The 16,631-nt window shown below is 39.1% G+C and overlaps 1 protein-coding gene across 1 annotated transcript in view; it reads left to right on the forward strand.

Moving 5' to 3' along the window:
* LOC149236473 (uncharacterized) overlaps window positions 1-6,803 on the forward strand; it is a 219,343-nt gene extending 212,540 nt beyond the window's left edge. The window contains exon 5 of the mRNA XM_089372395.1: window positions 6,402-6,803. Within this exon, the coding sequence (XP_089228521.1) occupies window positions 6,402-6,761 (360 nt within the window). The 3' untranslated portion in view covers window positions 6,762-6,803. The remainder of the gene's footprint in view (window positions 1-6,401) is intronic.
* The last annotated feature ends 9,828 nt before the right edge of the window (window positions 6,804-16,631 follow it).

Here is a 16,631-nt window from a genome sequence, read left to right on the forward strand (position 1 = left end):
AAAGAAATAGGAGTATCTACTTCAAGTTATGTTATGAGTCTTGTATCAAGAGATGTCTCCTAAAGGTCACACAAACAATCAATTCCAGCAGATTCCACAACTCAGGCTGAATATGTGGCAGCAGTTGAAGCAACGAAGGAAATTGTGTGGTTTGGGATAATTCTAGAAGATTTGCAAGAGAAACAAATGCATTCAACCCTGGAAGTTCTCTGTTCGACTCCTCTGAGTCTCTACTTCCCGTCTGGAAGTTCTCTTCTGGACTCCCTCTGAGTCCTGATTTCCCTCCTGGAAATCCTTCTGTCGCTTGTCGAGATGCCCCCTACTCTGATCGTCTTGTGCAACTGCACTGTTGATTCAGGTTCCTCAGCTAGAAACCCTCGATAACAACTCCTCTGGCCTTGTTCTGTTCGGTACTGTTCTGACTACAATACCTCACCAGCTCTACTCTGCAATATTCCTGCAGCCTTCTAGACATCAACAACTGCCTCTTTGTGAACTGCGTCAGCCCCTCTCTGCCTCACGTTGGCTCTACGTCACCCCGGATGGGTCTGCGTCAGCCATGGGATGCCCTATGTCAGCCCTCTAGCCCTCTGTATCAACCCTCTGGCCCTCTGCGTCAGCAACGCTGGCCTCTTTGAGGCTTTGCGCAGTTCCCGGCTTCTTCTGTGTGGCTCTGGCTGGCTCTGCGTCACACTTCCTTGGCTTCTGCGCTACTAGAAACATCTTATGTTACCTCGGGACAGCTGTTTTCTTCTGCTATTGCTCCGCTCGGCTGATGTCTTTTAGTCTACCTGTGATCTGCAATCACCCTCTGATACCATGTTGAAGCTTATAAGTTTACTTAATTTAGAAACCCTTCATGCACTTTTTCTGATTTATTCCTACCTACTTGTTATTTTTTTTTCTTTAACAAGTTATTTACAAAGTAAATACTGAAAATAAACACTAGTGCATGCTCAACATATTACAGATCAACAACTAAAAGAAACAAGAACAAACACACCACATGACACCATTATTTTTGGACCAATGTCCCCGGAAAAACCCAATGCGGGAAAACTGGTGCAGCTAGCTGAGGGTTTTCTTATTAAGAAATATCAGAGTACAATCTGGGTGCTGAAACTGGCTTACCCAACAAAGAATTTCCTTAGCAACTATACCTCACAGTTTGAGAGAAATCTCCTGGTTGAAACCCCGGAAAACCCTTCTTGCAGCTCTTCAGCACAAAACTGCTTTGCAACCCCAGTGTCTACCCAATCTGGACTGCATCAGCGCCTCTCTGTCTCACGCTGGCCCATGCATCAGCCTTTCTTGGCCTGCGTCAACCCCAGGAGGCCCTGCGTCAGACACACTAGGCCTTCTGGTGCTTTGCGCAACACTTGGCTGCCTCTGTGTGGCCCTGCGTGAGCCCTTGCTGGGTCTGCATCACTCTCCTTAGCTGTTGCGCTGCTCTCCCGACACAATCTTGCCTTCTCTATTTCTCTGTACTCAATGCCCCTCAGTTGCTTTCCTGATCACTGATTCTATCTCTCCTAGCAAACCCCGCTCTAGAGAATAAAATGACTGATCACTCTGGTGTGTTCTCCAAGTGACCCTCAAGCCTCCTCTTATACTTTTCAGCCGAGATTAAGTCCCTAATCAACGACTAAGATTAGATCTGGCTTGATCCATGCTTTTTGGACCATTCTAACACAGTTTCATATTAATCCACATTAATATTTTATTTTCCCTAAGTTTAGACTTAGGGACTCCATTAAAAATATTAATTATTTTAATATCCCTTGAATTGTTTAGAATCTGCCCAAACCCTTTCTGAGTATTGGAGATCTCATGTGCTCCAACCTCCCCACCAAATTCCGTGGCTAGAGCACATCCAATGCCACCCAAAATCAACAAATTCTAGAAGATTTGCAAGAGAAACAAGTGCATTCAACTCCTCTTTTGATTGAAAAACACTTTTGCAATAAATTTGGCTGAGAACCCAAAGTTCCATGATTGAACCAAGCAGATTAATACAAAGTGTCATCTGATTCAACATCATGTTGAGACCAAGACTATCCATCTACAACATTGTTCCATAAATGAGCAGATTGCAAACATCTTCACCAAAGCGCTTGGAAGTGAAAAGTTTGAAAGATTTAGAATGATGTTTCAACTCACCAACATCCCTTCAGATTAAGGGGGGGAATGTTAACACTTAATCTTTGGGATTAGGAAATTTATGTAAATATTGTAAATAGGAAAAGAAGGTGGAGAGACACTGGAATTTTAATTCCAAGGGTTTCCCTTCAATGGATGACTTCAACTTGATTGGATACTCTGATTCAGATTTCGACAGAGATAAAGAAATAGGAGTATCTACTTCAGGTTATGTTATGAGTCTTGTATCAGGAGATGTCTCTTGAAGGTCACACAAACAATCAATTCCTGCAGATTCCACAACTGAGGCTGAATATGTGGCAGCAGCTGAAGCAACGAAGGAAATTGTGTGGCTTGGGATAATTCTAGAAGATTTGCAAGAGAAACAAGTGCATTCAACTCCTCTTTTGATTGACAACACTTTTGCAATAAAGTTGGCCAAGAACCCAAAGTTCCATGATTGAACCAAACACATTAATACAAAGTATCATCTGATTTGACATCATGTTGAGACCAAGACTATCCATCTATGACATTGTTCCATAAATGAGCAGATCACAGAGATCTTCACCAAAGTGCTTGGAAGTGAAAAGTTTGAAAGATTCAGAATGATGTTTGGACTCACCAACATCCCTTCAGTTTAAGGGGGGAATGTTGACACCTAATCTTTGGGATTAGGAAATTTATGTAAATATTGTAAATAGGAAAAGAAGGAAGGTGAAGAGACATTGGAATTGGATTCCAAGAGTTTCCCTTCAATGTATATATCAATAATCTCCTAATGTAAATCTTATCAATTCATTTGGAGTTACCAATGCCTGGCCCGACAATAAGGCATCACTGTCTTAAAGGGATTGTCAGATGTATTATTGTCTCTTCAAGTCAAGCCAAGGAAGAGTCTTGTATTACTGTTAAGTCAGAAGATGACTTGCTTCACTTTGGGAAGGATTCACATCACATTGTAGCACATAACCATTATGTCGGACCACTGTAGCTGAGTATTAAAGACAGTTTCTTTGTAGAATAGGTAATCTGACTTGCATGTGTTGGAAGGGCCTTCGTATTTCTGCCATTACTTACATTACTTTGTATTACATTGTAGAACTCAGGTGGATAACATCACGGATCACTTTATTGGACATTGGATCAAAGTCACCTTACTGAAAGAGTAATTTGTATTATCATTGATGTCATGACTTCCCATTGCTGGCAACCTAAAAAAGATAATTTTGTATCACTGTAGAGTCACTGTCTTGTCTTAGAAGAGAATACTGTTATCATTACGAAGGTTTCTGACTGTCACAGGATTGGCCTTACCACAAGTTTGGATTGACACAAATTTTGAGACTATTTCAAGACCATCTCAGACCTTCGCATCATAGTCATTTTTATTTGTATTTACAGAAGTAGCATTCCAATCATACTTGCATCTTGGAAGAAGATTTCACCTTTTGCATCACAGTCCAAAGACTCGTATTAATTTCAGTAGTATCCACAGAGAGATATTACGCATTAATTGCAGTAGAGGACAATTCGTATCACAGTAAAAAGCGTGGGAGCTCGGATTAGTTCATCACCTTAAGAGAGTTTGGACTTCATCAAGTGTAACCTCCATCAAAACTTGCATTGGATCGCATGAAGTGTAGCTTCAGAAATTCCTATGTATGCCTTGGAATCCATCACAAAACATCACCGAAATTGCCAACAAGAGTGACCTTTGCTCCGATACCATGTTGAGAAATTAGTAGGTAGGTAAAATAGATGATTTATCTTACTTGATAATTACTTATGAATTTATTGTTGGCTTATTATTATTACATTTGTATTTTTTCATTCATCAAGCAATTACCAAAATGCAAAAATAAAGAACAAGAGACACATGATATAGGCTCCAAGCCAATCACCTTTGCTCCGATACCATGTTGAGGAATTAGTAGGTAGGTAAAATAGATGACTTATCTTACTTATGATTACGTATGAATTTATTGTTGGCTTATTATTATTACATTTGTATTCTTTCATTCATCAAGCAATTACAAAATGCAAAAATAGAGAACAAGAGACACATGATATATGCTCCAAGCCAGGGCTAAAACCCCACAAGGGGAAAACCCAGAAAGTCTTCTCTTCTTATAGAATCAGATCAAAGTGAGATATTCTAGACTCAAGACCATCACAAAAACCAAATCATCCCTCCTTCCAAGATTCATCTTCCAACTTCTCATAAGCTCGGATCCAGATTCTTCTTTCAATATGATCATAATGACATATCATAGTACCTTCAGCCAAGGTACTCTTTCAACAGAACTCGGGCATCCTTCTTGTAGAACAGAACTTGGTGCCTTCTCTTAGAACGACACTTTGTTGCCTTCTCTTAGAACAGAACTTCATTGCCTTCCTTTTAGAACAGAACAGAACTCGGGTATCACTGAAGAATAACAGATGCAGAACTCAAATGCTTTTGGAGCAGAACTTCGATTGTCTTCATACTCTTGTCACCTCAGAAAATCGCACATTGACTTCAGAAAAATCTCGCAGAACTTGTTACAGAAGACGAACTTTTTTGCCTGCCTTTTGGTTGATGCTAAATGTCATTGTGGGCAAGCCGACTTGTGAATCTTGGAGGGTCCACTTGGTCTTGTTTTTGACTCTTTAACAACAACACAAATTCTTTTTTCTTTCTTTTACAAAAAGATTAGATGGAGCAGACTTAAATACATGACTTTGATTTGTAAAGATATTTTTATTTTTTTTCGACATAAATACATGACTTTGATTTATATTTTTTTTTCGACATAAGTACAATGATAATTATGAAGACCAAACTCAGTTATATTTTCCAATATTTTTATGTAAAGAAAATTAGGTTCTAGAAACATCTATAAAGGATGCTTCCTCTAAAAACTTCTTTGATTAACCTTTTAATCTAATAGAATACTATAGAAGATCATTCATCTGTCCTGCAATAAGTTCTAAAATCATCTTCAGGATAAGTCACTCTTCAAGAGGGACCTTCTAGCAATTTTTCTCTAAAATAAAAGGCAATGAATCAAAATATAAGGTCATCAATCAAAGAAAGAAGGTATTCTCCTCTAACTCCAATGCTTAATATCCTATTCATATAACGTAGTAATAATAAGGAAGAAAAAATACAGTGATATGAGGTTCAACGGTAAGTTTCCGGGGTGTAACTGCGAGATGAGGATTCAAATCTCATTGAGTATATATATGACCTGTTGTGTCTTGGCTAGAAGAGTAGGCGACCCCATAGTGGACGTCTCGGCTCTTGTTGAGGCATAAGTTTCCTGCTATTGTGCGGCTTGCAAGCGGTTGCACGTAGCCTAGGTTTATAGTGGCAGCCAATTAGATTTGATCATGGGTCTGTTCACGATAACTCTCACCAGTTACCGATTGTCCTAGATTAAAAAAAAAAAAAAAGGAAGAAAAAGTAGACAATTTAATAAGATAAAGTACGTGTGACCAATGTTGCAAAAGTTGGACTGGAGAATAAATCAGTAAAAATTAGGCAAAATCTAAAAATCAGCAAAAATTAGGCAAATTCTAAAAAATACAAAAGTATTCATTTTTTTTTTTCAATTTCAAAAAACTATTGTTTTTTATGATTTAATCCTGGTTTAATCGTGATTTTTAAGATTTGTCTGGCTGAAAAACTCATGATTGGGCAATTTTATCGGGATTTAATCCCAATTTTGGTAACTAGTAGCTTTCTTAGTATATTTCTAAATGTCCAGGACATATGTATCAACTCCAATAACACCCCAGGAGATGAAATATCATATTATAAGATGGAGTTTACATTCATACATGTATTTATGGATCAGTGGTCGCTTATGAAGTTACATACTTTAACATGTATTTTTCCTGCCTATAATTAAGCTGTCTCTGCTTGCCAGCTCAATTTGTCTGGAGTGATACAGTCCTTTTCATTGTCTGTCGTCATGCATGACATGAATCCAACCGATATTAAGATACTAAAATGGCAAGATAGAGATTGGTAATCAGTATACCATATAGAATTGGCGAAATGAGAATCAATCTACATAAATTCTGATTAAGAGTGCACTTTCTTTAACAAGCTTGTTTTGTTATGCTTTTTTCCATGAGAGGGATTTCACAGCTGTAAACCATGTTGTTAATGCTTCCTTTGTATGGGGAACATGTTAATTACATACTTATTGTTATGTCCTAGCTTTTTTTAATTCCTGCATCTAAGTATCTTTTTTTTCGAATTCATCTTGCAGCTCATGATGGAGAGGGATCACCCCATGGAAATTCCTTCTAAGCAGATAATGGAAAGACAAGAAACAATCGCAAAAGAACACAATAAAGAGCACAAGGATGCTCTTGAAAAGGCTCTCTCCCTCAATATACCCCATGCATTCTCACCATCTTATGACACCTTTGATAAGGATGAAAATACTGAACAGGAAGTCCTTTTGAATGAACCTGAGAATTCATTTTTGGATACCGACGTTGTGGAATCTTCGACAAATAAACAAACAGTTGAGAAAAAGACTGATTGGGAGGAACTCATTAATAAACTTTTTGAGAAAGATGCATCTGGTAGAATTGTATTGAAGAAAGGGGTGGATAGTGTTTGATTAATCTACCTCTCGGATTAATTAATTATTTTGTTTACTGGATGGTTGGTGTAAGATTTATTTTTCTATTTGGTATTTTTTTTTTTCAATCCAACATGTCGTCCTCCATTTGTTATGTTAAATCAAATGTAGTAAATATGTTTTTATTGTATTTTGTGTGGAAAAATAAGATGCAATTTCGGATGTTCAAATCATAAATTTCAATCACTGAAACAATCAAATTAGAGAAAGCAAAATGAACAGTTGAATGGCATTGATGGATCATTAATGTTATAAAAAAAATTAACAAATAAAAACATTTAATGTACTTACAAATTTTTATAAAATATGGACAAGGAAATTTGAGTAATATTAGAAATAAATAGTCTTACAAACAAAATTGAACTTAGATATTAAGTAGTATTTGTGTTAATTGTGCAAAGTTACTTTTTTGGTGAAGAAATCATACATTATAGGACACATAGATTGTTTCATGGGCATGTTTATTAGAGAGAGTCAATATATATATATAGAGGGAGAGTGTGTCAATTTATACATATATAGAACCTCCACAATGCCAACCAGTATATGGATGGAACTACCAACATCTCAAGCAACATTTCTTTTACAATAACCCTATGTGGATATCAAGAAGTGTCGCATTCTTATTTGGATTTGACCCCAAAAGCGGGTCATCATACTTCAACTTAGTTGCCTCTAAGCAATTTGTTTTGAGTGTGCATCATCCTTGCCTCTCACTTTCTTGTGTCCTTTGCATGTTTCTCTTGGAATGTTGCTTCCCAACTATTGGTTTCTAATGTTGTCCCCACTTTGATGTGGCTATATGCATCACAATGGAATAATAAGTGTTTCTCAATCTTCATTTCTCCTTTTCAATATCCCTAACATGTTTAACTTTGCTATTTCTCTTTGGTTCCTTTCATCTTCAATTTCACATTATATCCTACATTAGTTAGCTTTGATTTGTGTCAATGTGTGCTTTCCTTTCCATAGGATAATTTTAGGGTTTCTTAAATATATGATTTCTCCTTTCAAGTAGAAGTTGCATAGGCAATGTTGATACTTCTTCTCGGTGTTTCTTTTATATGTGTCTTTTGTGTTGAATTCTTGTGAGTGACTTTTCAATCCCTCCTTATTTAGTAGGCAACTTTCTTTAGCTATATTCTAATTATCAAGCCACTTTTTACATTTTAGTTTCCATGTTTATTTCTTATGTCTAATACATCTTGGCTAATTTGGTTGGGTATCCTTTTGGTGTTCATGTCGCCTTTTTTTTAATATATATAATACTCGCTTCCTTATTACCTCAAGTTATACATCGGATAAACATGTTTTCTCTAGGAGTATTTCATATGGTTTAGCGAGTCATTATAACACAATTGAAAAACATATATCAATTTATTAATCCCTAAACAACTCTACAAGTTCATGGTTTAATAGCGAAAACATTGGCATGTTAAGTCATTCAACATGGTTCAATTTCCTCAAAGGTATAATAAGTGGTTGGAGGAAAGGTGCAGGTGGTAGGTTGCTTTGATGAAATGGTACCCCCATATCACAACAACTTAGTGCTTTTGGATAATGGTTCATGTCTCAAAGGTTGTTTTGATTGTGAAAGTGGGGTGCTTATGGTGCCCAACCTCTTTAGGAAATTGCAGTTCTTCTATCAAATTTAATAGAAACAATTCAATGTTGTCTCTCTATTTTAAAATCAAAGAACAATACAAGACGCAATGTCGTCATTATTAATTATGCATTGTTCAAACTTCAAAATTCATATAATTTAACTTAGAATTTTATTTTAAAATATACACACCCATGTTGCGAGCAAAAAAGGAAAAATGTTCACATTTACAAAATATCTACAACCCAAAATGTCATTTGCAGAAATGAGTTATAGATTTGATCTTAAAAATTGTATGCAATGTTCTCTCATCATTGTAGTATTTACATCATCATACACAATCTAAGCTAACATAACCTTAGTTGGCCCCAACCTAATTAAAAGAAATGCATTCCTAATAATGAGTGTTGAAATAGAAGCAATATGAATACCAAGAGTAGAAGCACCTCATGTAACTACTTCGTCATCTTCCCGTGAAAAATGTTTGATCAACTTCTAAACCTTGCAGATAAATTAGAAAGTTGAATGGCACACATTTCCATGTTTGATTGAGTACAACTTTGAAGGTCCCTCTTTGGATTCTCCTTTATTGTGGATAGAAGAAAAAGATATGTATAAACATATACAAGATATTTTGCCTCAATGCCAACCTAATATTTTCAAAATATGAATATATCCGTAAGTGCTCAAGTTCTTGTTTATTGAAGAGTTCGTCACTTACAAAACTTGAAAAACGATAAATAATAGCGTAAGAGTTTCAAAACCATAAAAACTCATGATGTTGTATTTGTCAATGCCCCTATCACCAAGTGCATATTCATCTCTAAAAGTGTCATTGTTAGTTCTAAGCATTGAATTGATTACAAAGCTCCAAGGCTTTGATTCAATATAACCTTGTAATCAAGTATTTTTGTTGTTGTTTGTAAGTATTTTCCTACCTTTGCATTGACTCAAGTAGGCCTCATCATTATGCCTAAGATTTAATGCATAGGATAGGGATGTTTGCAAGTGTTTTATTTGTCCTATCTGATCCTTTGTAACTTTGAATAATTCAAGATCTTTTCCTTGAACAACCTATTGAATTTTTAAGCATTCAACATACACCATCATAACCATCTTTCACAGAGGTACATATGTATTAAATAATCAAAGTATATCTATATGGTCCCACCAAAATTTATTAAAAAATATGCTTTAATGTACACTACCTAATACGTTCTTACAAATGAAACATGCAAAAACAATTAAGAGTCAAAAGCAAGAAAACAAGATCGGACAAGCAAACGAGAGACATATTTTGTCATTTGGTACAAACAATCTATATATTTGTTGTAGTTGCTACAACACCCTCCAAATTTTTTCTTTCATTTAAATTTTGGAGCCCTCGTTATGTCATGTGAAATGTTGTTTTGAGTCATCAAAGGCATGTGTGGTCATGTTTCTCTAAGTGTTCAAATCTTCTTCTAAAAAACTTGAGTGTCAAAGTTACTTGCTTTCACATGCTTAGATCATTTTGCCTTCATAGCGCATTCTCCCAAGATAGGCCTAGCACACTTCTTGGAGACAATCGAGCACACTTCTTGGCAACAGACATAGCGCACTTCTTGTCGACAACTTGTGCGCACTTCCTGTCAACAACTTGTGCGCACTTCTTGGAGCAATCTTAGCGCACTTCTTGCTGATAAGAGAGAGCACATTTTCCTAAGTCAACACTGTCGCAATTCTTAGTGGCAGTGAACACACTCTTATCTCCTAGTTTGTCAACATGCGTTGAGCACACTTACAAACCTTGACCCTAATTGCATGCATTCTCTCCCTATATAAAGAGCTTAGCCCAAAGCTCATTTCACATTCATTGTTTTCTTTGGATCTTTGTGCATTCTTTGAGCACATGGAGCGTTCTCATTCTTAGTTGCAATTGTGCTATCTCCAGGTAAGTTTCTCAACAGTTTCTTTTGCTTGCTTTCACTTTCGCATGTGTCAATTTTGCTTTCACATGTGTCACTTTTGCTTATTTTTTCCTCTTACATGCGTCGTTGCGCTTTTGCACGAGTCATTTTTAGTGTCTCTTCACATTCTTAGACCTAATGTACCTTCGGATTGCACTCAACACTTGTGTCACATAGACTTGCGCCCCAATTATCGCACATGGAGATTAGTGTTGTTTTGTTGTCGTTTCAATGTATGCATTTTGGTTTTGGGTACTATGCATATTCTTGTCATGAGTTTGATTGTGTACGTGTGTGTGATCATGTTCAAGACCTGTTTGTATGCTCTTACTCTCTCTCTTTCGTCCCACTAATCTCACACTTGTCAATTTTGGAGTTCTTCTTTGTCCTCACATCACGCGCAAGTTATGAACACATTCAAATTTCAGCCAAGTGATGAGTGCATTGCACACTTCTAAGCCTCAATTGTGAGACTCTTGTCTCCTAAGCATGTACCCTGTGCCCATCTTGAGGACAGGTCCCTTCACAAGTGAATTGCGTATCTCTAGAGCACAATCACACAACCTCTTGTTGCTTGCACATACGCTCTGTGCCAATGCTTGATAGCCCTGCCTTATGGAGCGTATGACGCACTCCTAGTGGATAGTAAGGTCACGCCTTGGCCCTTGTAGTTGTAACCTGTGCTCAACTTAGAGTCTCCTTCTCATTTATAGTGCATTGCGCATCCTCAGTCCTCAAGTCCTGTCCTCAATCCTCAGTCATCAAGTCTTCAAGTCCTCAGTCCTCAAGTCTCTAGGACTTGTGCTCTGTGCCCAAACTTGTCCCTCTTTCTTTCCCTCGGGCAGTGTGCACTTCTAGTGCCCAGACCTCCACCCCTTGCCTTCTAAACTTGTTGATTTTTGTAGCTTGGGAGGTACTCCAAGCCTTGAGGATCGAGGGTTTGGAGGAAGGAGCTCCACAAGTGGCCTTGTGGGCTTTGAATCCAAGCTTGGGGTTTTGCACCCATCATGATTTAGGCCAAAACCATGAGCACATTTCGACATGTGAAGGATGAGGTTGATAGCTCTCATCGAGACGAATCCGATGCAATGAAAATCATCTAATTCTGAGTTGTAGAAATGGAGTTATTGATTTTTTAAGTTATGGAGTGGGTTTGCACCCAAGGTGTTAAGGCCAACTTGAGTATAGTAAGCCTCTTGACAAATGGACAAGCCCTTGTTGGACGTTTTGAGAAGCCCTTATTATGTGTATAAAAAGGAGGTGATGGAGGATCATTTGAACACATCCAAAGGTGCAACAAAGGCAGCGAAGAAGGAGTGGATTAGCTCGTTCAAGGAAGAGAGAGAGGCCTTTGTTTTTGGGCCACAGAAAGAAGGGTATCTCAGCAAGGAGAAGTGGTTGCGTAGGAGCCTTCTTGTCACTGTTGAGGGGCCGTTTTACACTTGTAGGAAGGCCGAGTATGAGGAGGTGTAATGCATGTCTGTTATGAGGGTGTTTTTGGGTGGAAAACCCTTGGAAGAGGTAGCCGCATCCTAGAGAAGGTTACTGTGGGTAGGCCGCAACCTTTACCAGCCTAAAACAAAGTTGCGTAGGGAAGTTTGAGGGTTGTTCTATGCCCAAAAAAACAACAAATAAGGTGAGGAGCCCTCTAAGGGAAAGTTGCGGTAAAAGAAGGAAAGCCACAATTGTTTAGGGGTTGTTTGGGTGGTGTTATAAGGGTTATTGCAGCGTGAAAGTGCCATAACCAGGAACAATAAATGATAGTTGCGTGATAACAGACTTGGAGTGAATTTTGCCTTGTGTTAGATCTGTGTTTTGGATCATTTTGGATGGGAGTTTTTGCAGCCTGTGGGAGCCATGTGTTGGGGTTGTCTTGGGTGTTAAGAAACCCCAACTAGGAGTAGATCTCGCAGTGGAGTAATAGGTGTCCTAGGAGAGGACCGTTGGTGAAGTCTATTAGTAGCCATGTGGAGGGGTTTCCTAGGTGTTGGATGCCCTAACTAGGAGCATATGCTACAACGAGGATTGGTCACTCGTGGTCTATTGGAGGGCAGTGCGAGAGTGGACCAATTGTCAACATCATTGGGAATTTATGGTCTGCTGGAGGACAGTGTGATTGTGCCCAAGTTGGAGCTCGGTGTGCACCATCTCCATGGACCTAGATGGTTTTTAGAGTGGCCCTAGACACGTGTGTGGAGAAGGACTTCTACAGCAGATGATGGGCAATCCTCTATCCTGTGTTCATTTTGGGATATGGACATCTTGCAGTGATAGGTGGAATCTCTTTGTGCCCTATGTTGGTCTTCATCAGAGCAGCACAGGAAGACCATAGTGGGATGAAGTCCTTAAGTAGCTAAGGAGCAGCAGTGGGCAGATTGAGATTTGTTCACAAGTGGAGCTGTGAACAACTCAACAAGAGTCTCGATGTGTTGATGCATTGATGGACTAACAATCAACTAGTTAGTAGATTGGATAGCCGAGGTTCAATGTCCAGATGAATTTGGAGCATTGATAGAGGCAAGAGTTGTAGATCGGGAGCTGAAGGACCAGTCAGATACAAGGTATGACCAAGAGGAGTTGAGAGAGCATGCGACAACTAGATGGTCAGAATATCTTGTTGAGGGTAGATTGGTTGTCGATAGATTAACACCAAGCCACAGTTTGTATTTTTGTACTAGTGGATGTATGAGGGCCATTATCCCTGGTACAGGATCCCTAGACTAATGTATTATATGTTGATTAATATAACGAAGTTGGGTTGAAAATTGTAAAAAGTTGTTTATATTTGTTTCACTAGTAGATTTATTGTTGTTTATATTTCGTTGTGCAAATTAGTATCGTTGTGATTCTTGATTTGGTAGCGTGAGAGATTCTAAGATTCTATCCTAGACCAAATATTGTGGGAAAACAACATGGAATCATAGCACATCTGAGGTACTTTGAGGGATAGTGAATCAGAGTGTGCACAATGAAGAAACTTAGAGGGAGTTCTGGGTGTCTAGATCATGGAGCAGAGGGTTCAGCTAAATACATGGAGATGTGGTCTTGATTGGCTTGGCAACGAGATTGGCTAGGAGTTCTAGTGAATTGGTGGTGAGCTTGGTGAACAACAATTTGTTGTAGGGAAGATTGTTGATCATGGACTTCCATTGATTTGTCATGGATGGTTGGGAAAACTCGAGGGTTTCTTTAGCTTAGACAAGATTAGGTTGATTGAGATGGCTTCATGTGATGGACTTCAGATTGGCAGGCTAGAGTCTTCATTGGATCGTGATGTTGCATATCCGAGATTGGAGGGATTTGCACGAGTAGTATTTGATCTAGGAGGATGAGTGCTTGCAGGACTGAGCTAATGGAGATCGCATAGGCTCAGAGGGAGCAACCCTATGGAGGTTCGCATCTTTAGGTTCATATATCGTGAGGTAGAGGCACTACCAAGGTTTCTAGATTCATTCTACAGGGTATGCTACAATGATGGTGATCCGAATTGGATCCTAAACACTCTCTAAGTTTTCATGACTGTTTCAAATTATGCTAAAAGATTCAAGTCCTAGAAAAATCAAAGCTATTAGAAGGAATCCTCGTAATAGTTGCAATTGTGGCCAGAGTGGAGCAACGAGGACCCTCGGTCGAGTGCGCAGACCGTTGGCCCATGGTAACGCATGCTGGCGCAAACTGGAAAAACCGGAGGCCAAATAAAGAAACGGGGGTGGTTTTTGATATGTGATTAGCGCTAATCGTGTATCGCAGGGCATCCCCCTCGACGAAGGAAAGCCCCGAAGCGCCCGGACCCAAAATCGCTATGAAAAATGGAAAAGTAATTGTTTCGGTTCCGTAGTGCGGGATTCCCCAAACTGGAAGGATATCGGAAGGCTTCGAGGCAGTAAGCAGTTTTGACTGAGTCTTGTCAGATGCCACACATCGAGCGACATGCGTCCGGCAGATGAGAGAGAAAACTGCCTGCATCGAACGGGTAAACACCATGCGACTTGTCCGCCTGATATGAAGGACGACTGTAGGATCTGGGGGCCCAGATCAACGGCGGAGATGCATCCCGATGACTGACCGGATTTGACAGGTCAAAAAGCAAGATGACAGGGGATTTGAAGTCCGACGTGGATGATGAGTTGGCAAACGATTCATGATTCGCAGGCGATCTTGAAGAAAACGGAATTAACAACCATTCAAAAATGATTCAAGGAATCTGACACCCAGTTCGTTGGGAAACAGGTGGCCACCTCCCTGCGAGGCGTTACCCAGTGATGATGACGCAAAGCAGAGGAATTCGAATGGACAGAGGTAAGGAAACCAGAAGGTCGGGAAGCGGAAACAAACAGTCAAAAGAACAGACTGGCTTTAAAGCCATGAACTGACAGAAGCATAAAAACAACACCGAGAGGCAGACAAGAGTTAGCTAGATGCAGGAAGCTAATAGCAGAGAATAGAGAGTAGAAGCCGAGCTGACCTGAAGGCAGCATCGAGCCAGATAGAGCCAGAGAGAGTCAGAGAGTCTGTGTACTCCATTGAAGGCTTGAGAGGTTCAAGCAAACTCCTCGGCATAGGCCTGTCATACTACTATGACCCTCAAAGGTCGAGTTTCAGTAAGGAGAGTCTGTGCACTCCATTCCTATTGACTTCATTCTGTTTAGTGAGTCTCGAATTGAGCTCACTATTGTAAAAACTCTGCTTGAAAACATAATAGAGAGGCCACCACTAAAAGGCTGGACCAGGAGACGTAGCCCAGGAGCATTAGGTGAACTCCTTATTAAACTTCTTTTGTTTACATGTTTGACTATTATGTTTTCTCTGATTGCCTCAGTGTCTATGTATTCTACAAATCTTATCAATCTGTTGCATAAGTTACATAGGCACATCCATGCACATGAGTCTGTAATACCTTTAATTCTTTGTCCTGGATAAATTCCAGATCAAGTGGTATCAGAGCTCTAGGTTACTAGGTTAGACAAGCTTGTGCTAGATTTTGTTGTTGAATGATAACTAGATCAAAGCTTAAATTAGTAAAAGGAGAGTTGTCTGAAACTAACCCGGAAATTGGAAGAGTCTATTCTAAGAGGAAAATGTTAGAAGAAAATCCCTTGGAATCAGACCCCCAGTTCATGGATAGTTTTATGACCATGAGATCCATGGTGGAGGAAATGTATGGGGAATTTAAGAAAAATAGAGATGAAGATTCATCAAACTCCAAACAAGACAAAGGAGTAGAAGGATCTCTCCTCCATGACCACTCTAAAGGCAAAGGGAAAGAAGAAAATGTTCTCACGCCTCCTAATAGCGCTGAAAATAAAAAGAAGACATCTTTGATTAAATTAGATGTTAAATTAGATTTACCAATATATGATGGAGAGTTGAATGCAAAGAAGTTGGATAATTGGATCAGACAGATTGATGTTTATTGCAGAGTGCAGAGCATTGACTCAGACAAGAGTAAGATTCAGCTGGCCAGCCTATGCCTTGGAGGCACTGCCTTGGTATGGTGGGAAGGCAAGACACAAGCTGACATGAAGAAACATGGTAAGATTCTTTCTGTCTGGAGTGAATTTGTTTCTACAATTAAAAAGAAATTCTATCCACTAGCCTACATGCAGCAAGCCATGATGAGCTGGCAAACTCTTCGACAACTAAAAGGGAAAAGTGTACAAGGTTACACCCAAGAATTTAGGAAAAGAGCTTTGATTCTAGGAATTTATTTAGACTCACCTGAGACTCTGTTGAAGTATATAGGTGGTCTACACAACTACATGAGGCACAGTATCCTCATGTTTAATCCCACTAGCATAGATGAGGTATCCATTCAGGCTACGCATATAGAAGCTAGAGGTAATAATGGGAACCCAAAAGTTGGGGGATCATCCAAACCCACTGCAAGCAAAAATAAGGAGAAAAGAAAATAGAAATGGAAAGAGAGGAAGACAAACACTGTACAGAAAAGCAAGTCCTCATGCACTCACTGTAAGAAGGATGGGCATGATGATGAACACTACTGGATCCTGCATCCAGAGTTGAAACCTAAGAAGTTCGAGGGCATGAAGAAGAAAACTGTTGCAGCTATTCAAAAGGATTTGGGGCCAGACTCAGGAGATGAAGCAACAATCGCAGCCACGGGTATAAAAGGTAAAAATTCTGAAGCATCTACTAGTAATTCTACACAATCTACTGATAATGAAGAAAATGAGAGAAAAAGACATGATCTTTTTCATATTCGAGTTATTTCCGATCATCAAAATATTGATACTTTGTTTGATAATGGCTCACAAGTAAATTTAATTTCTGAAGCAA

The sequence above is a fragment of the Pinus tabuliformis genome, chromosome 8 (assembly GCF_031772625.1).
Source record: "Pinus tabuliformis cultivar Carrire ecotype Pingquan chromosome 8, CPIR1, whole genome shotgun sequence".
NCBI classification, from domain to species: Eukaryota; Viridiplantae; Streptophyta; class Pinopsida; order Pinales; family Pinaceae; genus Pinus; species Pinus tabuliformis.